Below are 25769 nucleotides of genomic sequence, written 5' to 3'. Positions count from 1 at the left end.
GTTTTTTCCATAACACACCTGGAAAAAAATCTGGAGGTGATAGACCAATATCTCCTTCCAGAGGGCAACAGAGTGAAGAGGTGGTTCCCAGTGATGAGTCTTATATTATGTTTATTGCTCTGTGTACACGTTGGGTTTTGTAAATGTCCTCAAGCGAACATAGCTGTGAGTTAGTGACCGTCTGTGCTGAGTCAATGACTCCTTGCAAAGCCTTTTTCTCAGCCGCAGTCCAGCGAGCATACCACACCAGAATGCCATAGATGATAATGCTTTCAATGGAGCAGCGGTAGAAGGACACAAGGAGCTGCTGAGACAGATTGGTTTTTCTCAATGCCCTCAGGATGCAGAGACGATGCTGTGCCTTCTTCACCTGAGATGTGGTGTTTGCAGTCCAAGTGAGGTACCGGGAGTGTGTGTGCCTAAAAAGGTTCACCGTGTTCACATTCACTGGGCAATACAAGAAAAGTACTTAAACTTAGTACTTAAAAAAGGTTATGTACAAAATGCCATATTTATTTCTATGTAACATTTTCTTTCAAATAAAAGTGTAATATCATACAACTTAGACAAACTGCCATACCGCATCTTGAACCCTTCTTCACACTTGATGGAGAGGGCGTGGCGCAGGCAGTGCACGCGCATGCACACTTGCGGTGAGTTGATGTTGTAGCATTACGTCAAGCTCTTATCAATAATCATCGAGCATTTAGGCATAATTAAAGTGTTGTGCAATCGGCGGAAAATATCTGCCGATGCCGATATGTCATTTTCAAGCCATAATCTGCAGGTATCGATTAATTACCGATAATATCTTGCATCCCGAGAAATAATAGACTGAAATCGCTGTTTTAACATTTACACCCAAAGGTCACAAAGCACTGTTCTGTTTGTTGATCCATGTATGATTTAGCCAGGCAGTGTTCAGTGCATTTTAAGGTTGTTTTTGAAATTCTTAATAATTTATGTTGACAAATGTCTTTGTTTGCAGTAATAAAAGATCCAGAGTGTAATAAACTTTCCGCAGTGTGGATATTCAGTGTCATTCGTTTTTTAGCGTAGATATTGTGTTTTTTAAGTTTGTTTTGCAACTCATTCTGCTCCCTCTTCGATCATAACCTATGTGCCTTACTGAAAGTACCATAAGTTTTAAAAAAGGCACATTGCTGCCACCTACTGATTACAGTGCATTTTTACACCAATACAATGCATCACATGATTTTACTTCCGCACCTCAGGATGGCACACTCATTCAAACATTGTACTCAGGGAAGTAAATACCGTTCGTAGCTAACTCTGTGTGAGCAAACACTTAATGAAGAGCCACATTGATCCAATTCTACCTTGAAAACCGGACGTCAGGCGTCAAGTGAGGACGCATCATGTCTCTGCTCAGACTTGCAGTTATACTGCTGCTGCTGTTTGCATTTTCAGTAAGTACCGGTAACTTTTACGACTTTTAATCTCGATATTGAAGGAGCTGTTCATGTAGCATCGTGCCTTTAAATGATAATAGATCCGGTTTTATGAAAGCCCAGCCACCTACACTCACAACACAGGATTAAATCTTGCCATAAGATTGACCAGATATTTAAATACATAGACTAACACTGCATAAATGTAAATCTGATTTATTAATACTTTTTGGGTGTGCTAAAGCTACATTAACATCACTGATGTTGGTCAAATGATTCAACATAACTTGGTTAAATCATGTAGAAGTCAAGCCCTTAAGTATATTGTGTACTATAGGCTACTATGTAAACTATACTTTAAACCTTTCACAGACAGTAAATGTCAGCAGCTGGTCCAAAGTCAGCTAAGGTGCCAGACCTGCGCCATAAAAGCTTGACACTTTAACCACACAATTAAACACAACATAAAGTGACTCGGTTATCTACTGATGATGATCTGTAAATGCTGAGTAAAATGTGATGTGTTGACCTGCAGCTCGGGGAACATCGTTCATTCACCGTGGATTACAAGAATGACTGCTTTCGGAAAGATGGTGAAACGTTTCGCTACATATCAGGAAGCATCCATTACAGCAGGATCCCCAGAGTTTACTGGAAGGATCGACTGCTCAAGATGTACATGGCAGGCCTGAATGCCATCCAGACGTAGGTTTACCTCTTGTCTCACTCTCTGTATGCTTTACTTTGATTTGTTGTCTCAGTCACAGGCTGTTGTTGGGTCCACGCTGTGTTTCAGCAGGATTCAAAGAGAAAAAAACGATCAAGAAGGAGGCTTTAACACTGACTGATGCCTGAGAGATACCTGCCTGGGTTAACAAATGTTTGCAAGTGATTGTGCTGAGAACACTCGCCAGGATCATTTGTCAGCAGTCACATGTACTGCGTTGTAAAAAGGAGAGAGGCTCCTTGCTCAACCAGTTTCTGAGATCTTACTCTATGTAGAGCCAGAGCGACCAGTCTGCAGAAATAATCTGCAACAATTTTCATAATGGATAAGTCCTGTTAAAATACCATATTTCTCTGGCCCAAGCTTATCAAATATAACTTTCAGGCATTGTCTTTTGTGATAGGCTGCATATCGTTGGGTTTTTGACTGCTGGCCAAATTACACAAGACATTTGAAGATATCAAGTTGGGCTTTCAGAAGACATTTTTCTGACGCTTTACAAACCGAAAGACTTAATTTAATTGAAAGAATAGCAAACAAACAATATAATGGATGTTGCAGCTGCAACTTTACTACAGCACTGCTTTAATATGTGTCATCCTGCAGGATAAAAAATCCACTGGGATGTGAGGCTGTATTTCACATTTTTTAGTATAAAGACTAAATCACTAAAACACATCTCCTGACCGGCTGTTAGACCATGTAAAAATGAATGAAACCTCTCAATCTGCTGAAAGTGAAATCATAGTGGACACAATTACAGTAACTGTAATTAAATTGCTCTTTAAATAACTTCATTACACTGCCCACCAGACCTGACTGACCTACAGGCTTTAAATGTTCAACATCTGAACATTAGTACACTTGTTTGACACACTGACGCAATTGTTGGTACTGTTTTAAGGACCCTCTGTAGAGCATTCTTGATACAGGGTGGTTGCTGCATGTCTCGTGTATATATCAGCTAGCATCACAAACGACCTATATAAACTGACACTTCATGTACGTTGAAGGTACATCCCCTGGAACTACCATGAGGAGTCTCCGGGCCGCTACAGTTTCAGTGGAGACAGGGATGTGGAGTATTTCCTTCAGCTGGCCCAAGACATCGGTTTTGTGGTCATCCTTCGGCCTGGACCCTACGTATGTGGAGAGTGGGACATGGTGAGTGCGCCTGTCTGTCAACACATATAGAGTTTCAGAGGACATATTAAACTCTTACATTACATAAATTACATTTATTAGAAATGGACTTCCCTTTTCAAAACATTGAAGACACTTAAAGTGAGAATGGATTTGAATCACTGCTGCCAGGTCAGACCATGTCAGCTTGGGGATAATCCAATATATCAAGTGCTCATGGTACCAAACATACCACTTTCTCTTAAGTACATGAAGTACATTTCCTCAGGTAGGCCTACTGTAATTTTTTTAAGGTACCTTTACTCTGCTTGAGTATTTTTATCTCATGCTATTATATACTGCTAACTAAACATATTTCAGAAAGAATGATTTCCACCACTTCATTTTTCTGACAGCTGTAATAATAATAATAATAATAATAATAATGAAAAACTTTATTGATATAGCACTTTTCTTAACAAGGTTACAAAGTGCTTAAGCATTACTATAGTTGGTATTTATTTTAATGATCTATATTGTACACAACATTTGATTTACCAAACAGTTCAGTCAGGAACACTCATCATAGATTTAACCATTTATTGCCAAATGGAAATGCAGTTATGTTTGCGCTGATGGCTCCGCTGTTTGGTTGCTCTTGGGTTAGCAGAGCAGCATGCTACGGCTTTCCGGGGAGCGCAATGCAAAACCCCATGGGTATACAGAGTGGGCAAAAGGCTTACAATGTTACAAATTAATTTAGCAGACCCTTTTTACCAAAGCGATGTACATCTGACCGACAATGCAACACAAGCAAGGATCGAGACAGGCTTCAGACTAGAAGGGTTGGAGGCAAAGCATTGCCAGCAGCAGGAGCAGCAGTGTTGCATGTGCAGCATTGGTGTAGCAAGGATGAGTGAGAAGGAAGTTGCATTTAAAGGGACCGCCTTGTTGTAAGAAGCGGCTGTGATTGGTGTGTCACTGATTAGAAACAACTATTCAATCAGCAGGCTGACAGCTGATTACAGCCGGGGAGTATGACCTTCGTGTCCTGCATGAACTAACGCGAAGCTTCATTACATAAACTGAAATCATTATCTTCACCCCGCACAACTAAAACATTAAACGTTTACTTTTTTATACTTTTTACATCATCTTAAGTACATTTATGAATTAAGATATTGCAATTGTAAAGGAGTATTGTTATGGCATAGTGTTACTTGTTTTACTGATGTGAAAAATCTTATCTTATTTTTGTGTCCACTAACGCTACACTAATAATTCAGGTTATCTGTTCAGTAAATTAGGAAACCATGTTTTGAATTGAGCTGACAAAGTTGTGTATGTAACTTTACTTAAATACTTCAAGTATGAGTGTTTGCAACATGGTGAGTGTGCGCACACGCAGAAGAAGGTGCTTTTTTTAATTCATTCATCCAAACTTTATTTAAATCTCGAGGGATAAATGAGGTAATGGCCTCTATTTTTAAAAAAGAACAAACTAAATAATGTGTGTATTTTTGTGATGTATCAATGGATGTTTAATGTTTGTTCTTCGGTATAACAACAGACCACATTCATTGCTCTTTACAGCCACAATTTTAAGTGCATAGTTGCTTTTTGATACTAAAAGTGTGGATTTGGGGGGCAGCATCACTTTATATTCAGTTGAACTCAAACTTCATGTGGTTATTTGATTATTGTTGTGCCATTGACCTTACATGACAAACCTGCTGCCATCATTGGCTTCATTCTGTTAACCAGGGTGGGCTCCCCGCCTGGCTTCTCACCAAGAAAGACATTGTGTTGAGGTCTTCAGATCCAGGTGAGAGTCAAAGGCAAACAGAATGAATGTTTAAATACGATCACAGTGGCCTGCTGCAGTACAGCACTACAATTTGTACTTGTCAGATTACATCGCAGCGGTAGATAAGTGGATGGGGAAGCTGCTGCCGATGATGAAGCCGTATCTCTACCAGAACGGTGGTCCTATCATCACTGTGCAGGTGAGTGTGGAGTTCTCGGCTCATTCATGCAGGTTTGTATTTGTTGTTTTATGAGACGTATCCCTGAAATATGCCTTTGCGTTGTAGGTGGAGAATGAATACGGCAGTTATTTTGCTTGCGACTACAACTACATGCGTCACCTGTCCAAGCTGTTCCGGTCCTACCTGGGTGACGAGGTTGTGCTCTTCACCACTGATGGAGCTGGGCTCAACTACCTCAAGTGTGGCTCCATACAAGACCTCTACGCCACTGTTGACTTTGGGCCAGGTGGGTGTCAGGTGTTCAGTAAATGTACAGCAAATATTAGAAGCTAGTTAAAGGTTAAGTTTTGTGTTGATATCTTGAGTAAGGGTTGAATTGTAAAAGCTTCTGAGAGGAGCTACATTACATGAGTGCTCAGCTTCTCGTTCTTTCCACACTGACTAAATGTCACATTGTTGATTAGTCAGAGGTCATGAGGAAGCCAGCCACTAACATGTGAGCTGTGCGTCTTCAATCTCTCAGGTGGAAATGTAACTGCAGCCTTTGAGGCACAGAGACACGCTGAACCTCACGGACCTTTGGCAAGTATTTCCATTGATACTATTTACTCTGTGATTGTTAAAGCACATTGCTTCCCCTCTCTGACGCTCATACGGTTCCCTCCTGTGGTTACAGGTGAACTCAGAATTTTACACAGGCTGGCTGGACCACTGGGGGTCACATCACTCCGTCGTGTCGTCTGCCAGAGTCGCCAAGTCCCTCAATGAGATGCTGGCCATGGGAGCAAACGTCAACCTGTGAGTTTACAGATTTCTGTGACGGTTTGGACACACTGATGCGACATATAGACAGTGGGCAATTTCAGGAGGGATCTTAATCTATTTCTGTTTTGTTTATGTCCATCTTTCAGATACATGTTCATAGGAGGAACAAACTTTGGATACTGGAATGGTGAGTGCACGTGTCATCATTTAAAGTGACTCATAGCAAAGCCAGATAGATCTATTCCCTCATGTCTGCCTCTTGACACCTCAGGTGCAAACTCACCCTACGCCCCGCAGCCCACGAGCTACGACTACGACGCCCCGCTCTCCGAAGCAGGAGACCTCACAGAGAAGTACTATACTATTCGAGAGGTGATCAGAATGGTAAGAAGGCTAACGCAGGCCTCTGTTTTTGCTTTAAAAATCACTCAAGTTGTATGCTGTGTAGAATAACGACACTTAAAATTAGTTTTATGTTTTTGTTTTTTGTAAGAGCACACTTTATGTGAAATGGAAAAATTGATGTATCTTTTCACAACAGTACAACAAGATACCAGCGGGGCCGATACCACCTACAACTCCAAAGTATTCATACGGGACTGTTGTGATGACACAGGTATTTGTTATTTTCTCTAAACCCTGTATCTGCATTTCAGGTCACTAAAACCTTTAATTTATACATTTCATCATTAAAAGACCTAATTTGAAATATAAAGAAGCATCTCTCTGCTGCCACAGCTCCAGACGGTATCAGATGCCTTAGAGAAGCTGTCTTTCTCCGGCCCGGTCAAAAGCATGTATCCTCAGACTTTCATTGAACTGAACCAGGTATCACTGAATATTTTTTATTCTATGTAGTAAAAAACAACAGCAATATTTTGCAATCAATTTCTGCTGTTTTAAGTCGTTGATTTGAGTCTATTATTTGTTTGTCCTGTAGGCCTTTGGTTACATGCTCTACAGGACTGTTCTCCCTGTTGACTGCAGCACACCAACACCACTGTCGTCTCCACTGAACGGGATCCATGACCGAGCGTATGTGTCAGTGGACGGGGTGAGTCTCATGCTGCATTTAGGTGCTCCACCCATGGTGCTATTTCCTACGTTCAAAAGTCATTCATCCAAACTTCCGTGTGTTCACAAGCTTTAAGTCGTAATATGAAAACAACGTGGACGCTGCAGAGACAACATGTTGTGTTTTAATGCTCAGAATTAGCATTAGCCAACAATTGATATGCAAGAAATGCCAACATTTATTTTTGTCTACCAAAATCTTCCATCTTTTTAAGATGTTGTTCCAATTTGAGCACGCTCATTTTTTGCATTATTCCGACACCTTGTGAATGCAGGGTTATTGTTTCTTATCAGGTAAATCATACAGGTTGATGCACCTGCCTTTTTGATCTAATTTCACAGATAAATTTTCACAGGCTGGTCCCCATACCTCAATACTTTGGCAGCATCTGAAATATGTGTCTGCATCATTTTAAAGCATTTAAAGTATTACACCAGAAAACAAAAGTCCTGGCTAGCAAACTCTGTTTTTAGTGATATGATTTTGAAGTATGCCAACATGAGTGACTGTGCTGATTTCTTTTGAAGGTGTCGGTGGGGATCCTTGAAAGGAACAAAGCCTTAACAGTCAATGTGACGGGGAAAGCTGGCAGTCAGGTGGACATACTGGTGGAGAACATGGGCCGAATTAACTACGGGAAAGGCATCAACGACTTTAAGGTTTTTTCCAGCTACATTTTGAAGTTATTGTGTGTGCTTTGACACACTGTAGCCTTTATGCGTTTGAGTGACACAGAAGACTCTACCTGTTTTTCAGGTGGCAGGTTGTACAGTGGTTAGATTTCACCACAACTAAATTATTGTTGTATTTTGTTTTACTTTACTTTCAACAAGCTGGGGTGTCATTATTAATCTCAACTGGTGTAAAATGATAATTAATTTAAACCTGTGTCTTACTTGCCTGGGGCTCCCCCTGTGCTCTTCCTGTGTGTTTTTCCTCTGTTGCTCAGGGTCTGGTGTCCAACCTGACTCTGGGGGCGGACACACTCCTCGACTGGATAATGTACAGCCTCAGTATTGATGAAGCGGTCAGTCAGGGCCTTCTTGGTGAAACAAAACCAACGGATCCTCCACCGCTCGCTGCTCTCTCCCTTCCAGCCTTCTACAAGGGAAGTTTCATCATTCCTGATGGCATCCCAGACCTCCCGCAGGACACCTACATCAAGCTGCCCCAATGGAGGAAGGCAGGTTACACTTTGCCCTTCTGAAGATCTGTAAAGTAATGACATGTATGAAGTGTTTTTAAAGGTCTACCTGGTATTTTATACCATATAAAGTGCCTCTCAAATACACGTGAAGATATTTTTATTTCATAAAGCTGAATCCCTTAGTTACAATGACAATAAAGTGGACTTCAGTCTTTTTATTTATTTATTTATTTCAGGGTCAAGTTTGGATTAATGGCTTCAACCTGGGACGTTACTGGCCGAGCCGAGGTCCTCAGGTGACACTTTTCGTCCCCGCCAATATCCTCAGCACAGCTCAACCCAACAACGTGACGGTCCTGGAGCTGGAGGAGGCTCCCTGCAGCTCAGGGACGTGTAATGTGGAGTTTACTTCCACACCCATCCTAAATGCAACAGTGCAGGCTCATCACGAAGGCGATGCGTATGTGAAACTGAGGGAACTCGGTGCTGCACAAGAGAAATCAATTTGCGATATTCACTGAACTCAAATCAGCACTTGTGTCAGCTTGATGTAGGTTTGTTTTAAAACACGCTGTGATACCATTAAGAATGTGAGTCAGAGACATGGTATCAAAGATTCAAAGTGTTCTTATTCAATGCGTCTCTACCCCTTTTTCGTTCAAATGTTTTTTCTGGGATTATTGCCACTCCAAGCATTGCCTAAACATCACTGAGCCTGTATTAAAGAGAATGTTATATTTTTATATGTGAAAAACATATCAGGGACAGTTTATATGTGTTTTCATTCAACTACAGATCCATCGAAGGACTCCTGATTTGGAGCTTTTATTCATTTTGAAAGTATTTTGTGAACAATCTGAACCTGTCTGATTAATTTAAGCACATGCCTTTTAAAGCAGGAAATAAAAACTTGATTTGAAAACACTAATATGATCTCCCTTTTTTGTATGACAAGGTGTTAGGTAAACATATTGTCTTGATAAAGCTGTTTTTTGTCTGTTGTGGGAAAGTTGGAGAAAATGTATGCCTTAACTGTGTCTTAGTGAGGAATTGCAGTTACCTGGGAAATATATTAATCACAGAAAAACATTTCATTAGTTCTTTATTGCACGATTTGATAAACACTATTTCATAAAGGCAAAGGGTAAAAAAAAATATTTTAAAAAAGGAACACACATTAAAAAAAAAACTAGTCAAGTAGAAAGGCTGGAATTCAAGACTTTACTATAAAGACAACAAAGGCCTTCTTAAGTGACATGCGATCATTTTCTTTCTTTTTCAAATTTCCTTTAACTATATTACAAACACACGATCCACTGGAAAAGTAATTTTGTTTGTAGTCCTCCCCCGGAGCATTAGATGGCGTTAACGAACCTAACACGCTGGTCTCTAACTGCCGTAAAAACAATAGAAGAAGAAAACTTAGCAACGTAGAAGAAGAGGGCGGAGGCCTGCAGGGGAAAATCGTCTAGGAGAAATAACACCAATATCGGTCATTTGTTTGAGAAAGATGAGGTAAAAAAAAAACAGAATACTGAAGGAAATATTTTACGAAACGTTGTCGGTTACGTGTTGCGGTGCTAAAGCAGCCAGCTACAGCTAACTGTGATTATGTCAGCTAGCTTGTGATACGTTTACCTGGTCGCTCAGTTGAGGAAGCTGTCTTTGTTGTTGTTAGATGTAAGGAACTGTGGGCTGTAACATTTCTATCTCGCCAAGTACAGATTATTTCGTAATTTCTTAGTTAAGCAACCAAGTAAACCAGATATAATACAACAATACAGCGTTAACACGTGTGTGTCTTTGATTTTGTCCGCAGGTTGTGAACGCCTCTGGGTTTGGGACATTGCTCAACATGCAGCAGAGGAGCAACATGACTGAATAGAGTGCAATGTTTATGTTACTCTGACACTTTTATACTACCTGACACTAGTTAACATGCTCTGGTGCCCAAACTCCAAAAGGAAATATTTTTAACCACACAACCTAGGCTTCCTCACATTGTGGTAGCCTAACGTCTTTTTAATCAGATAGCAGTTTCTCTGTGTAAACAAAGGCTCCAAACGAGCTGTCTTCCTCTAAACCATGGTGGACAACCGCTACGCCACAGCTCTGGTCATCGGCTCAGTGCTGAGCCTGCTGGCCACAGTCTACCTCTCTGTGGCAGTGGGAACTCAGCACTGGTACCAGTACAACACTCCACCTGTTAAACGTGAGGGGAGCAACGCCTCTGAGCTCAGAGATGAGTTTGTCAACGGAGAGTTTGATGAGAAGACCTACAGCGACACCATGTTCCGCCTGAACGGCACCCTGGGGCTGTGGTGGAGGTGCATCCTGGTGCCTGGCCAGACACACTGGTTCAAAGAGCCTGGTATGACTTTCTGTCTGAAATATATCACCTCTGAATATGGTGGTATGATATGGTACCTTGGTATCAAGGCATTTCATATCATTGGGTGTTAGTATATAATGTCAGTGACTTGAATTTATGCTTTCTGATTCTGACTTTAGATCCAAAGATGGAGACGCAGTGTGTGAGCTTCACTCTTCCTCAGCAGTTTTTTCCAAAGTACAAATACCCAGGAAACAGTGAAGAAGATCTGTTGAGAACATGTGAGTTGCCCCTTTTTATCCCTGTAGCTTTAAATTTTTCTGTATGATGCCATTAACCAGGCAACCAGTTGGAGAAGAATTTTAGTCACTAACTTACTGCATAGCCCCCCTTTAAGCTTATTGATTTTTTTGGATCAGTCAAATTTGTGTAGAAGTTTAAATTTACTCTCCAGAAATTACTCTACATTTCAGATTGATGCTCAAGTTGTCACCATATTGCCCTTTCCCTCCTTTCACTGTCCTAATGGTCACCTGCCATCTTTGAACATAAGATCATGTTTTGGTTTGTAGTCTTTTAGTCAATGTTCTTTGTTTTTTATAGACTTGTGGAGGTGCCAGTTTCTCCTGCCCTTGGTATCTCTGGCTTTAGTGTTCCTGAGTGGCCTTGTTGGGGTGTGTGCCTGCCTTTGCCGCAGCTTCACACCCACCTTGGGGGTTGGAGTGCTCCATCTACTTGCAGGTGAGAAAGATGATCGTATATCCCCTCTTTCAAGCACAGAAAGAAACTGAAAATATGTCAAGGCATCTATGATTGTTGTCCACACACTTCTGAAGGGACATTAGGATTTGGGTTAGAAACTTACCACCACCTTGACAATTATGTAAACAGGAGACACAGATGAAGTTGCAGGAGGGTTGGCAGTATGCTGAACACCTAACCTGCTCCATAGTCGTTAACCAAGTGTCAGGTTTGAATGGGCTTTAAAAGGTGCTGCCTTTTCACTAGTTATTTTCCCACTGGTATTTTCTATGAATTGTGGACAGTACTTTCAAAACTGAGGCCTGATTCTGCTTATCGATTCTGGTTCTTAACAATTCTCGATTCCAATTCTTCGAAGGGCGAAACAGGTCACATGCTTATTTCACAGAAGAAAACGCAGGGCCTTGAATGCACTGCAATGTGATTTTTTGTCATGGGAAACTACATGCTTTCAGTTGGTAAAGTACAAAATCGGAGCCCCCTCCAGTCCTCTTCCTCTCAGTTTCTCCCTGTTCTGGTAATATAAACACAATTTTAAACAGCTGGAAATCTGTACTTTGACAGAATGATAAAGGCATAACAACTACAGACTACTCTGGATTATTTTGATTCTTCCGGACTCTTATGAGCTTCACAAGTCAGTTTCACACTACTGTCATTGCTGCAAATAGAGCACATATTAGAAAAGTGGTTTATTACAGATCATATACAATAAATCAAATTAATTTCACTTTGATTTGGCCAAAATCAAAATAGATTTTCATGCATCCTCCCTTATGGCACAGTGTGAATGATGCCAGCATGTAAATGATGCAGGTCTATGCTGCTCAGGTCTCTGCTGGTCTAACATAGCTGTGCTGGTAGAGCCAGCTCTACCATAAAGATCTTGTGTATGAAGTTGGTCCACCAGCACGGCTTTTTCATGACACTGGGACACCTACACGGTCTAGATTGGTTCTTTTTTAACTCTAAAATTGTACATAGTTATACAGCCGGGACTTTAAATACATGGTCCTTGAAGATCTACCTTCCTTATTATGATTCACTCCCATCTCTCAAAGTGTTTTCTGGGACTAAAAATTATTTATAGATTTGCCACTATGTTCTCTTAATGGCCGCAATGTTGGCATTAAATTCCATTTTAATTGAAACACACTGTATATAAGCTGACAAATTCACATTGTATCTCTTATTCTGCTCTCTTATCCTTACATATAGTGTGCATCATTAATGTCTTCTCCACTCGTCAGGTCTGTGCACTCTGGGAAGCGTCTGCTGTTTTCTGGCCGGGGTGGATTTGCTCCAACAGTACACAGAACCACCGTCGGGGGTGGAGGGCTCGCTGGGCTGGTCTCTCTACCTCGCCCTCATCTCCTTCCCTCTGCAGATGATGGCAGCTGCTTTGTTCCTGTGGGCGGCCAGGAGTCACCGCAAAAGCTACACCCGCATGACTGCTTACAGAGTAGCCTAAAGAAAGACTAATACAACTTCTTACCTTAAAACCGTCTACTGGTCTGAAAAGTTTCTGATTAAAAAAACCAAAACAAAACAGGGTGTAAATCAAAGAACTGTACTGGTTGTAACTTTTCACTTCATCTGTAACAATCTTAAAATACATTAACCTATCACTTAGTATCAGGTATAGCAGAAATGAACCAAACCATTTTGCAGCTAATCATCATAAGTGCTCATAAATAGGGGTTTCATATCTTTGAGTTCTATTATTTCACCTCATATGTATCTTAAAAAGCATGATTCAGATATTATGGTTGATTTAATTCTTCTTGTGTTGCTGTGCAGTACTTTATTTGCCTTTGTTTAAGTTGCCATAGCTTTCAAAGCTGCTCATCACCACATTGCCCTTAAATCAATTACAGATTATAAACTTGCACAAATGTCAGATCTTCCCTCTTCTACGACACGGAAGTTTCACTTAGAGTGCATGACTTTCAAAAGCCGCCTTTTTGTTTTTTTTGTGAGGGTTTCTTTGGATTATCTTACAAATCCAGCCTTTGCTGTGCATGCCTTTTTAATACGTTTCTGCCATCTGTGGTAGTTGTTGATTTCAGTCTGTGGTATATAAATGTAACTCTTAAAACTAACCACTCATCTTCAATGTGCCCTATGTTCATAGGTCTGGTGTTTATTTATACAGTTTATTTGAATGTAAAAAACTGTTTCAATTTGATGCCACTTGAGAAAAACTGTGATCTCTATAACATTTTAATTATAATGTTTCAACCCCAGCATACAACTGTTGTACAACTGCCATTTAACATTTGTGATAGTCAAGTTTCACTGTGCTGCTGCAGTGCTGCAGGTGTTTTTCTAATCCTAGTTACTTGGTTTCATCAGTTACTGACCCAACTGGTTTGACAGCCAAATATAGGATTTGCATTGATCAAAACCTTTTAAATGTTTATCATCAATATATTCCAGAGTCAAAGACACTGGTGTGTTAAGTAATAATTCACATTGCAAAGATCTTATTTGGCAAACAAAAACCACAATGAAACTACGTCACAAAAAGGGTTTTAATGAATTTCGTACTTCATAGCACCAAAAAATGAATTGTGATGTTTGTGTCACAATGTTTTGTTATGTGTCTGTTGTGTATACACTCTGGCTTTTGTAAGTGTTTTTATGTGTTCTTAAACACACTGTACCTGTTTATCTATTAATAAATTCAACACATGTTGACTGGTGGTGTTTTTGTATGATTTCGCAACAGAGCTACCAAAATAAAAAATAAAATGAAAATGTATAAAATAAAAATAAAATGTTGTCAATCCTTTCAGTGAAATTATATAAAATTAACATTGATCTTCTGCTAGTTTTAGCCACATTAGCTAAGGTAGGCGTTACCAGAAGCCCCAGCTGCACTTTGTGCATAGGCTTGTGCTAATCTATTAGCATGATATTAAGCTCAAATAAGTCAATGAATGTGGTAAAATGTCAACACTGTCAAGAGACTGTTGCCAGCAATTATCAGTCATTGCTAGTATATGTTAGCATGCTGATGCTACAGATTTACCGCTAATCTCTATTTACAGATTCTACATAGTAGAATAGTCTACAGTGGAATCTGTAGGCAGGGACGTGGATTTCCGGGAAGGCAAGTGTTCTGGTTTCACTTGTAGTAGTCCGAGTAATATTGACTAATTACGTATCAGCAGACTGTATGCAAGAAAAACAGTCTGTGAGGAGAGCAAAAGCAGGCAGAATGTAATCCACCGTAATGCCATCCCGGCTCCAATCAGTGTGATCTGACGATGATTGAGCTTCTTATTAATCTCTATAAACAGACATCTGCATGTAAATTCAGCTAAGATCCGTTCTAGATCTAAAATTTAACTTGAGATGAATTCGCTGTGTCACGAAAGTCGTCCAGCGTCCAGATTTCCCGACTTCCTCGAATGCATCTCATCGATCCGACCTCCATCCAACAATCGAGTATTTTAAACGTTTTCTTCTCGTCTTGAGGACAGACCTGACAAAGCTTGAATTTTCACTTTTTACAAATCTGCATCATGATGTTGAAATTTCGGCAAAGGTAAGACCCATTAATAACAAGTAAATCACAAGAAAACAGTTTCGCGTTCTGTAACAATGCAGCACGTGGAAAAGGAAGTCTCGACCGGAAGTCGTTTATCGCTTACCACCCGGCACGTTCACCAGTTTCCCCAGAGGCTTTATCGTCTCAAACTATAGCCGATGGGATCCGAGATTGCCGCTGTGCTAAAGAGCTGCCTCACAGCTATATGCTAGCTAGTTTACAATTAGCATGACAGTAGAGCTGCTTTGCTATAAAACCAGATTTAAACCCCACACTAAAGCTGTTTAACAGTTAGATTTTATTGAATTAAAAATACATTGTTGACACATTTTGTCAACAGTATTTTTAATTTTAACACTTTTTGGGTCCAGGTCATCATTTGTTATTCATTATGTCCATACTAACAGGTGTAATCAATCAGGTTAAATTATCTCCATCCTAACAAAAACATCAAGGATCCATTGTAGATTTTAAACTCACAATATACCCAATTATATATTTGCTTTAAATATTAACACTTCTTTTTGGCTGACAATCACATTTTGAGCGACTGAGATCCACTGAAATTCAGGTTTTGTAAAATCTTTAAAAAGCCACCATCTTACAGTAAGTGGTCCATGTTAACATTTAATCACGCAGTGTTTTGCATTATCTTCACAGTGAAAAAAAATTCATATTCTAGTCTACTTAATATACAGGAGGTTGAGGATTCAATATGTGCAATATTAATCAGTCAAGTACAAAAACAACTCGTTTGTAACACGAGCCACCTCTGAAGCCTCACAGAGGACGTACTCTTGCAGAGCGCTTGGATTGGTTTTGTAAACAATACAAGAAGTAAATCATAATATTGCTTTTGGCATCTGTAGATTATTTAATCATTATTGCTTAACTTTCTGCATTTGCTCATTTGAGATGATTAAAAATAGTAATTATACATGAGGTGCATCATCATTTCCTCTGTGATTATAATCTAAAATCGAGATCCTGTACATCTTGGCCTTCTTTTGCCTCCGTACTCTCAGTCCTTCTTCACACTTATGGACGGGACGGTCAAAGTGATCTTCTTGGCTAAATGAAAAGCGATCTTCTTCTCATAGTAGGCACATTCGTTTACAAAGAAAGGGTAGAGTTCTTCTCCCTCATGCTTCACTGTCTCCCCAGAAAATGTCAGGAACATGGGGTCGCCTGGTCGGAGAAGCTTGAAGTCATTATCCTGTAAAAGGTAGAGAATACTAACAGGTGAATCATCATGCATCAGGGGAGCTTCTGGGAGCAGATATAGCATATTCTCTTTGTCCTTAGTTTAAAAAAAAAAAAAAAAGAATAATGGTTATAAATTTAAACTAGGGAAGCACCGATACAACTTATTTTCAGACCAATAACAAGTACTTACATTTGGGTACTTGCCGATATCAAGTACTGATATGAGGTCTAGGGCTGTCCCGAATACATTTATATTAATATACAAGTAGCATCATTTACCTTCATTAGACTTTAAAAAAACATCATATAATAAAAAACTGTGATGCAGACTTGCTGAGAGGGGGAGAGCACAAGCACAGTGTTCACTGATGCACAGCTCTGTGTTTATCTGTGAAATATACGAACTACACATCAAACTGGAGTCTGTTAACAGTGACAGACAGATAGAAAGATCCACGTGATTAACACACAGATCAACGATATTAAACAACCTCCCCGCGCTGCGTTATTATAAACTATGATGAACTGATCGCAGGCTCCTGCTCGTGTCATTCACATGTGGAGACATATACTTTATGGTAACTGTGCGCAGAAATACGGACAGATACGCAATTTTATTGAGCCAGGTACAGAGCATGAGAAACACACAGATCTGTGTCATATCTGCTCGTCTCCTGACCCCTCCTCTCGACACTTTAGCAGTGCATAGTTTGCAGTCTGCCCTCCTTTTTATCGTTTGTTTTGAAATATCTCCAAACTGCTGACATGCGCCTAATCCGCCTACCTGCTCAACTAATGGGAGGCTAACGTCAAGCCTTAAAGTGGTATCAGGTGCAGTTGTATTGACGTGGTTTTACGAGTCCGAGTACTTGAGCTCAGTATCCGCCCATTACTGGTATCGGTATCAGTGCATCCGTAATTTAAACTGTGCATATGGAACTATTATGTAGCATCAACAAATAGTTTCACATTTGTTTTCCTTTATGCTAATAGTTTTTTTTAGCTTTTCTTTGTTAAATCATTTTTTTGGCACTGGCAACTTTGTTAGCACAACATTCACTTATCATCAACGTTTTAAGTTCATTCTGCAAACTTGTTGGCAAATAGTTATTTAAACATCCAATAGTTACACAGCAAGATTTGCATTTATTTGGAGTTGTGTTTTTTTAGCTTTAGCTGCTTTGTTCACCATGATTTACCAACTGTGTCTGAAGGTATTGTAGACTTGGTTTTAAAAGCTTTGTTGCTGTGGGCCAGACAACTAAACAACGACTGAAACTATCTCAATAAACTGCAGATTTGCGTAATAAGTCTCTATGTTCATCACTAGGAGCTGCACTTCTACATCTGTATCACATTTAAAACATTGTTATTTTAGAAATAACTGTTATAGTTGCTTTAAGTGAAGGCATATGTGTGCATGTATCTTCCTTAGATGAAGATGTCCTTGTTCTGTACCTGCAGCTGGGGGTGTACGGCAGCAGTAATCTCTTTTGTTGTAGGGTCTCTTGGGTAATCTACACTCTTCACAAAAGTGTATGCTTCCACTTCTCCTCCCTCATAAGTACGACCTGTTGGCAAAGGACAGTGTGAGTAATATGCAGTAAAGCTGGTGTTCACAAAGAGACTCACAGTTACAGAGGTATTAATGCCTTTGAAAAGGTTCAGCTAAACCATAGAGAACATTTTTTATTCCTAAGAGGTATAGTGCAAATGCAGATAGTTTAAGTTTGATTTGGGCAGGTTTTGAGATACCTGCTTCCGACATTAGTGCTGCCTCCTTAATGTATTGTGGTAGAGACAGAAATCACAGAGGCAGACATCACTAAAACCATTATTATGTATAATATTTTATAACCAGGATTGGAAAGTGTAAAAAAACCCCCGCTATAATGACAGGAAAAAGTCTAAGTATAACAAGTTTGTGATTTAAAACACTCAAATGTGTGCTGATCTGCTCCATAATCCAGGAGCCAGAACAGCAAATGCTTTGTCAACACAAGTCATTAACTTTATGTTTTTCTTTTGCTCTTTTTTGTTATTGTTGTTGTTGTTTTTTAGTCATTTGGATGAATATATAATACAAATATCTGTTTTTTTTCTTACCAGAATTGAATCCCTGAAGCCACTCTATTGTGAGGTCCACTGCCTCTTTCACCATGTTAAAGATATCTGCTCTGACCACACCGGTGGGTTGGGGGCCAACTTCGATTGCTGCAGGGAAAAAGAGAATGTGTTCCCATCTCTGTCAGGTGTTGAAAAATAGTTTTACCTTCCAGGCAAAGAAACACATACTTACAGAAGCCATGTTGGCCCACTGAGTCCAGGGAATAAGCCTCAGACGAGAGATTTTCCACCAGGATTGCTCTCACAGGGGAGGAGGTCATCTTGCTCTGAAGACAAAATTAGTAGACTATGAACAGGAGTGCATGCTTTCGTACAGACTTTTGAGCTTTAAATCAAATACATTTGTATATTTAATGTCGCAAATATTTCAAGAACAAGATGATGGATAATTCTAAATGTGTGTTGTCCTGAGACAATGAATCCTAATCTTTGGGGTCTTTTATATATTTCCAAGCATTAGCAAATGTTAGCATGCTAACATGCAAATATCAGTTGGTAAAAAGTGTAAATTAAAGTTGCATCATCTGCATTTCCATAGAATATATGTTAGCATGCTGATTTTAGCATTTAGCTTCAAAGATACAGTAAAAAGTTTTCTTCCCATGTTTTCCTGAACATAAAGACTCCTGACATCTCTCAGTTTACTAGAATATTCTTTATATCACGTGTAAATAAAGTGCAGCATTATCTGTACAATTAAAAATATTGAAACTTAGCACACTTTGAATTTTCAGAAAATCCTAAATGATACAGACAACAGTAGCTGTGAAGCTAACTGCAGCTAGCTTCCTGTTTGCGCTTTATATTGTCTGCTGTCATGCGAGTTAGCATCCTGGGCATTAGCAAAAATGGTGTAAAGGGCTACAAGAAACTAAACGTGATTGAAAGACATTGTGTTCATAGATGAGCTTAGTAAAGTTACATTGTTACCATAGTTGACTAACATATTTCTTTAAACTGGGCTCTCTCTTTTAACAAAACAAGCTTCACTGGATACACTTTTGTGTGTGATTATGTGGACTTATGTTGGAGCGCACTCCATTTCAAAGCTAATGTTAGCTTGTGTTGTACACTGTCGATGCTGAAAGGGTGCTGAAGAGACGCAAGCTAATAAGGAGCGGACCTTAACTTTGCATCTTTTTGATTTTCCTGGCAAATCCATCCTGAGGCCTTTACATGAAACTTGTTCACAGGCTGTTATGGGCAACGAGAAAGTCAGGTCTCACCTTTTATGTTATTCACACAATGTAAATACAAAGAGATTAATACAAATTGTTCACATAATTAGTACCCTTAAAGTTGAAGATTATGAGACCCACAGGTTACTTTAGGCTCAACATTGTTTTTGACATCATTACAGTCAAGGTCCCGATGACTCAATAAAGCACTGACCTGTATGTATTTGTAAATGTGCAGGGTGACCCAGTCTATGCAGTTCATGATGAGGCACGTGCCCATGTTGGCGGTGGTATTGTGGAGGTCACAGAGCATATCCACAGCCTGTTTGCTTCCTTTGGGCCCCAGCTGAGCGTTCAGCTCTTGTGCTCGCCTCAGCTCGTAGGGTGCGGACTCTGTTATGGGGGTGCTGCAACCAGGAGATGTACAGAAGAGTTTTGTCATAGAAGAATACTCTTTTCTTGCTGTTTTCAGTTTTATTTGATTTGCTTTTACAAGGCAGATTTATTGATCGGCCAAACTAGATTTGAAACAATTGTTCTTACCTCAACAAGGCATCTGTGAAACAGCGGTTAAGATCTGTTTCTACATATCTTCTACAGACCTCCACAGCTCGTGGGTTTGACATGACGGTGGTTACAGAAACAGATCCAGCCTGATCTGCCCTCTGTTTCTGCATTTCTCTCACCATGTACACCCCTGACATCTCATTTCCATGGGTGCCACCACAAATGGCAACACGTGACAGTGGCGGGAAAGAGACGGGCTCCATCTGATGGCAGGAAAGAAGACCTTGTCGGATGAGTGTTCTCTTATCTTTCTTATTTTCTAGCCCTTATCCCTGTGTCTGAACCTCAGCAAGCCAGGTTAAAGGGTAAACATACACATTCATGAAGTTTGCCAAAACCTGTTTAAAACGTGTTATACATCAACCAGAGAGAACAAAGGAACCAGAAAGGCACGTTGACACGGTTTCAGTCTGTATGTTTTGTGAATGATTGAGGAGATAACTTCCCTCTCACACCAAATTGAAGGTCTGTTGTCGTCTATTCATTGAGCTCAGTAAATAATGTACAGGATGTTGACTTTGTTAATCTTCTGTAGGTGCTGCAATTTAAGATGACCTTTAAAGTTTGTTTGCCAGTGAAAGTCATACATATGTGTCTATCCTCACTGACAGGGATGGAAGTCTATGGCCCTATCTCGATCTCCACACTCACAGACTCACACACTTTGAGGCGTGTTCCCGGTAAGTGTGTGACTGCTTAGTGCTGTCCCACTGTCAAATCACCCATTGTGTGAGAGCTCTGATGCAGACTTTTCAACGCCAAATTACAGACTTTCCTGTGGGACTTACCCAAAGTTTATCCCGAACTTTGTCTCATATACAAACGTAAACTAAATGTAAACAAATGTTTGTACATTGAAGTAGTATTCAAAAAAATGTGAACAAAAAAAACCTAAATGTAAACAATGCGAGCGTGGACAGTGATGGGAACTGCAAATATGTTTATCTGTAAGTGACAACAAAATACGCTCCTGTTGCATGATGTTTGCACAACCATCCTCAGCGTATGCATTACAGAACACCAAGTACAATATTCATTCAAAGAGGAACGCCTTCTTCTATTCTGGTCCAGATGTCATGCCAAACAGCCACAATGTGGGAGAAGAAACAGACTCTCTCAGACACAGGAGGCCTTAATAGAGTTAAAATTTTTGCCATAGAGAAATAAAAACAGAGGAACAAATAAGACGTGAATACAAGGAGCTAAAAGAGTATTTTTCACAACCAGTTGAGTGTCAACACCCACAGTCTGTTTATGTTTTGAACAGCAGCTGTTCTGCTGAGATCAAGTTACATGATCAACAACACACAAACATTAACATGTTAAGCGACAAAATGTGCATGAAATGCATACGAAACAAAAAGCTCATGGCTGCATGTCTTACCTTTCAGTCAGCTCTGCTCAGCACTCACCGAGCCTCAGCAACCTTTGAACTTAGAGAGAGGAGTCGTGTCAGGACACAACTAATGCAATGTTTCTCAACCTGCAGGTAGAAAAGCTACTTTGCAACTGTTAACTATTCACATGCACACACACAAGTTAATGAACATGCAGATACAGGATGTTTGCATCTACAGCTGGCCCTCCTGCTTCCTTGTGTTTGCTTGCTCTACTGCAGCCCTCCTCTTTATGTTCTTAAGATCAAATTTCAAGCAGTTAGACATGTTGTGATGTCACAGGAAGTTGCTCCGTGTTATTTTCTACCAAACCAGCAGGAGCCGCTCTGAGTGCCCTGTGGGCCGGGGTGTGAGGTATGCACAAAAACTACAACGACACTATCACTGTGTAAAGTTGCTTAAATGTTGCCTCTACTGACAGAAAAGACGATTCATTGCAGCTGAGGGGTGTTTGATTACGGTGGCCCATCGTAAAAAGCCTGTCAAGAACAGTTTAAAAAGTTGGATTTGTGTCTACTTTTGTTAAGTCTGGTTTATTTCATGATTTTCCAAGACATCAAATACTCATTACATTAATTCAAAATGAAGAGACGGGTTTGCAGCCTCACAGCAACACATATTAAACGTATAATATAAAGAATAAAATGTACAGTAAATAAAAAATCACTGCAATAAACAAGCAACAGAGAGCTCAACAACAGACGTATGTCCCTTTTAGCTCGTTAGTTGGAACTTGTACTATTAAACTATTATTGAGTACTATATATATATATATATATATAGTATTTATTGTTTAAACACCTTCGGACTGGCTGTGTCCCACTTTTTGTCTTTAAATGTTTCATTCATGTTGACTAGAATGATATGAAAAGATATCAGCTCAGATTTTTATTGTGCAGTTAAGTTCATGCCAGGTTTATACGCGACATAAATTACATGTTCTGCAAACAGACTCGTGTTCACTGTGCAGCGTTAAAGAGGACGCTTTAGGGAGGAACTCTCAGCAGTAAACACACAATAGTTTACAATTACTTTGACTTTGCTTGTTCATGAAAGATTACATTCAAATATGTTGTATACTTTTATATTTTGCTTGTATATTTTATTACTTTTATTGCACCAGCTGAGGTCATGATCTTTTTAAAGGGACACCAGACGAAACATTACATATAGATACGTTCTACTTTCTTTGACCACGCTCAGTCTTTAACTTTAGATTCTTGCTTGACATAATCTAGTGACACCAATACACGTTCACCTTGTCTCATTGCATTAAAATGACTTCTTTAATGATCTAGTAAGACTGTCATCAACCATTTTCACTCTCATACAGCAGTGTCTCGTCATGTGACCCCTTGTCACAGGCATCAGGAGCGTATCTTTACATTTTTCCCCTCTAAACGTTTCACACTGTGTCATTGTGATTAATGTTTTAGATTTAAAGAGACAAATACATCCCATACTTCACATAAAAGTAAAAAATGAAAGAGTAGTCCAAAACACTGAATTTGTGCTCAAGCATGAAGTCCTTTTTCTCTTTCCTGTCCCATTAATTATGTTGTGACCCTTCAGATGCATCTTGTGAACCGTTGGAAAGCTACCGAACCTCAGGTTGGGAACCACTAATCTAGTAAACATCAAAATGTTGATTACCTCACATCTTTTATATCTTTTCCCTCCGTGTGACCCCTCCGCTCCTGTCCACCTCTCTCTCTCTCTGTAGGGAAGCCTAATCTCTTTTTAGACATGTAATCCTGTCGGATCAGTCTCTTGATTATAAGCTGCTTCCTTTCGCTTGTTCACTCCGTCTCTCACCCTTTCATTCTCTCTGCTGGTTCAATTAAATCCAGTGGATTTCACCTCATGTCTTAAATAAATAAATAAATCAGCTGTAACTGTTCCTGCTGCCAGAGGAGATGTCTGTCTTCTCTTTTGACCTTTAACCTTTTAACCCTTATATCAGAAGGTATATTTAAGTAACAAGATCATACTTTAATTTGAAGGGGCATTAAGCAGTTCCCATTTGAGCTGCTTGTTTAAAGGTTATAGACACAAGCATGCTTACACACGTTGTTCATGTTTGCTGCCAGAAGGTGGCAAAAAAACCTCTCAAACCCAACAAGACGTGTGCAGATTTCCCCAGAGGATGGATTACAGTTCTGACAGAGGAGGAAATGAGGGCTCACCAGTTTATTTATAACGCAACGCATTCTTTTCGTATCACTGTGCCATTATAATATAAGGGATGAAACAGAACGGTTAACCAGTTTAGTGCACTATGACGTGTTCTGATATTTGAGCTGAGTTCCTGTTGAACTGTTTGACTGTAAACTAGAAACTGTATCCTGAAAATCAATTAATCTGATGGATTCAAATACAGCTCAGATACTTAAAAATGGAAGCAACATTAACCTCCAGGGTCAGGTTGATAGAGCGGAGCACACACAGATCACACCAATAATAAATGTAAGAATTTAAAGCTACTTTGTGTACAAACAACATCGGTTTATATTTGTCTAAAAATAAGACACAACAGGTGAAAGTCGGTTCAGTGTTTCTCAGATTGCATTCGTGTCCTTTGACGCTGTGGGGGGCGACAGGGGGGGATTTTTGTTACTGAACGCATCACTACTTCTACCATTTCAATGTATAACTTACTGTTTGATGTTCACTCTACTTAATCTTGCATTCTTTCTAATGAACAGCAGGAGGCGACTGAACGGATGTCTGATAGTATGGAGGTCTGAGAGAAAATGACCCTGTCAGGCGATAAATTATCTTGGTTAACATTCTCCTGATACGTTTATGGTCTTCATTGAAATCTGCAATACAGCACCACGACGCCAGAATGGAGTATGACTTAAGAGACAGCATCTATGGCTGCACTGTTACCTGTACATGCAGATATCTGTTTACAGACATTACTTATGTTTAAGATTGCATTGCACCTGATGTGTTCCAACTCTTTTGCCAAAACCCACTTAAATGTGATCAATACTACTCGCATACGCACATACAATGTACAAAAACAATGTATGCTCCTGATCCCAAAAAATTCTTGTGTGTTTAAAGAGGTTAACACTCAGTGTGTAGCTGAGGCCCCTTGTCATGATTCAGATGTTTCTGAGCTGCAGTCAAGGCCTCATATTATTAGTCACATTTTACTGTAGAACAAGTACATTTACTTACCTTTCAGTCAGGAACACTCTCGTACTGCAAAGTGGAAATGCACTTATACTTGGCGCTGATGGCTCTGCTCTAAAGTTGCTCCCTGGGAGGGCCGAGCAGCAAGCTGTGGCTTTACAGGGTATGCAAGAGTGGGCCCACGACTTCAGACTGGAGAGGTGGAGGCAAAGCTTTGCCAGCAGTGTTGTGTGCAGCGTTGGTAAAGCAGGGATAAGTCAGAAGGAAGTTGTGTTTAAATGGACTGCCTTGTTGTGAGAATGGGCTGTGATTGGTTTGTCACCGATTAGAAACAATGATTCACTATGTCAGATGACCTCTGTGTCCTGCATGAACTAATGCAAGCTTCATTTGTGATAACACATTAAGTAACTTTAAAGATACTGTGAGGAGTTTTTAACTGATTATGAAAGTGACTGAAATAACACTGATGCCTCTAAAGCAATCAAGACTATCAGTGAGTTATTTCTATATCTTTAATGCTTGTCCCCTCATCAGACGGGTCGGTGAACAGCGAGACAATATAATCAGGCGAAGGAGACTTAGTTCACATTTTCCACAACAAATTTTCCGTACACAGTGAGTGATAGATTTGACTGTTATAAGGAAGCAGGATGAGAGTCTTGCATTTGAGAATACAACACATGCATGTACAGGACAGGACAAAGCGATAAGATGTACCTCTTTGTCAACAGGGGGCGCCACAATCGATACAAAATGAAAGGTCCTCACGGTCGCTCTAAGAAAGCTGGTGTGCTGGTACTTTTACTGAAGTGAAGGATCTTCAAGCTTCTCTCTTTTTATGAGCTCTGGAAAAGTCAGAAACCAAACATACCAGCCGGCCATCAGTGGCTGCATTTTTGTACGACATCTCAAGGGAGTGCTTTCATCTTTCGAGTTAATTTCCACTGAATAACTCCAGTGCAGGCCGTTCTCATGACTTAAAGTCGAGGTGAAATGAAAAATGTCATTTTAATCCTTTTAGATCACATCCCCGGTAATATTGTGCATCTATTTGACAATATAGGCCAAAAAAATACAGAAAATCAATTTCTTCGTATTCTTACATCAAAATCCGATAATTTTTTCTTCCTGTAAAAGAAAATAGCACCAAGAACGTTCGGTCAGTTAGCTAGCTACTGCGCTATTGACGTCTGTCTACGCCCACTTCTCAACGATCAAATCAAATCCCTCCAATGATATCTCCCTCCTGTTTCACTCGGAT

The 25769-nt window shown here is 39.9% G+C and overlaps 3 protein-coding genes across 3 annotated transcripts; 2 read left to right on the top strand and 1 right to left on the bottom strand.

Annotated features, from left to right (window-relative positions):
* The first annotated feature begins 1269 nt into the window (after positions 1 to 1269).
* glb1 (galactosidase, beta 1) lies at positions 1270 to 9132 on the top strand. The gene is made up of 16 exons (XM_069665856.1): positions 1270 to 1430; positions 1948 to 2117; positions 3153 to 3303; positions 5026 to 5086; positions 5173 to 5267; positions 5355 to 5535; positions 5773 to 5831; positions 5926 to 6047; positions 6161 to 6201; positions 6286 to 6398; positions 6556 to 6630; positions 6753 to 6842; positions 6955 to 7068; positions 7617 to 7748; positions 8039 to 8272; positions 8473 to 9132. Exons 1-16 carry the CDS (start codon positions 1380 to 1382, stop codon positions 8755 to 8757), a joined length of 1974 nt encoding a protein of 657 aa, XP_069521957.1. The 5' UTR covers positions 1270 to 1379; the 3' UTR covers positions 8758 to 9132.
* A 513-nt stretch (positions 9133 to 9645) lies between these two features.
* Positions 9646 to 13576, top strand: cldnd1b (claudin domain containing 1b). The gene is made up of 5 exons (XM_069665839.1): positions 9646 to 9751; positions 10056 to 10607; positions 10748 to 10849; positions 11172 to 11309; positions 12581 to 13576. Exons 2-5 carry the CDS (start codon positions 10322 to 10324, stop codon positions 12799 to 12801), a joined length of 747 nt encoding a protein of 248 aa, XP_069521940.1. The 5' UTR covers positions 9646 to 9751; positions 10056 to 10321; the 3' UTR covers positions 12802 to 13576.
* Positions 13577 to 15237: 1661 nt separating this feature from the next.
* Positions 15238 to 21421, bottom strand: LOC138594969 (N-acyl-aromatic-L-amino acid amidohydrolase (carboxylate-forming) B-like). The gene is made up of 7 exons (XM_069666263.1): positions 21349 to 21421; positions 19941 to 20167; positions 19612 to 19804; positions 18392 to 18485; positions 18199 to 18306; positions 17551 to 17663; positions 15238 to 16102 (listed from the first exon to the last, which is right to left on the bottom strand). The coding sequence occupies exons 2-7, from the start codon at positions 20165 to 20167 to the stop codon at positions 15908 to 15910; spliced, it is 930 nt and encodes a 309-aa protein (XP_069522364.1). The 5' UTR covers positions 21349 to 21421; the 3' UTR covers positions 15238 to 15907.
* Between the last annotated feature and the right edge of the window lie 4348 nt (positions 21422 to 25769).

This window comes from Semicossyphus pulcher, unplaced genomic scaffold, assembly GCF_022749685.1.
Source record: "Semicossyphus pulcher isolate SPU_LCO1_2020_fin unplaced genomic scaffold, fSemPul1.0.p SCAF_17, whole genome shotgun sequence".
In the NCBI taxonomy this organism is placed as follows: Eukaryota; Metazoa; Chordata; class Actinopteri; order Labriformes; family Labridae; genus Semicossyphus; species Semicossyphus pulcher.
Note: the sequence above shows the minus strand (reverse complement) of the source record. Positions and strands in the feature narration are given on the sequence as shown.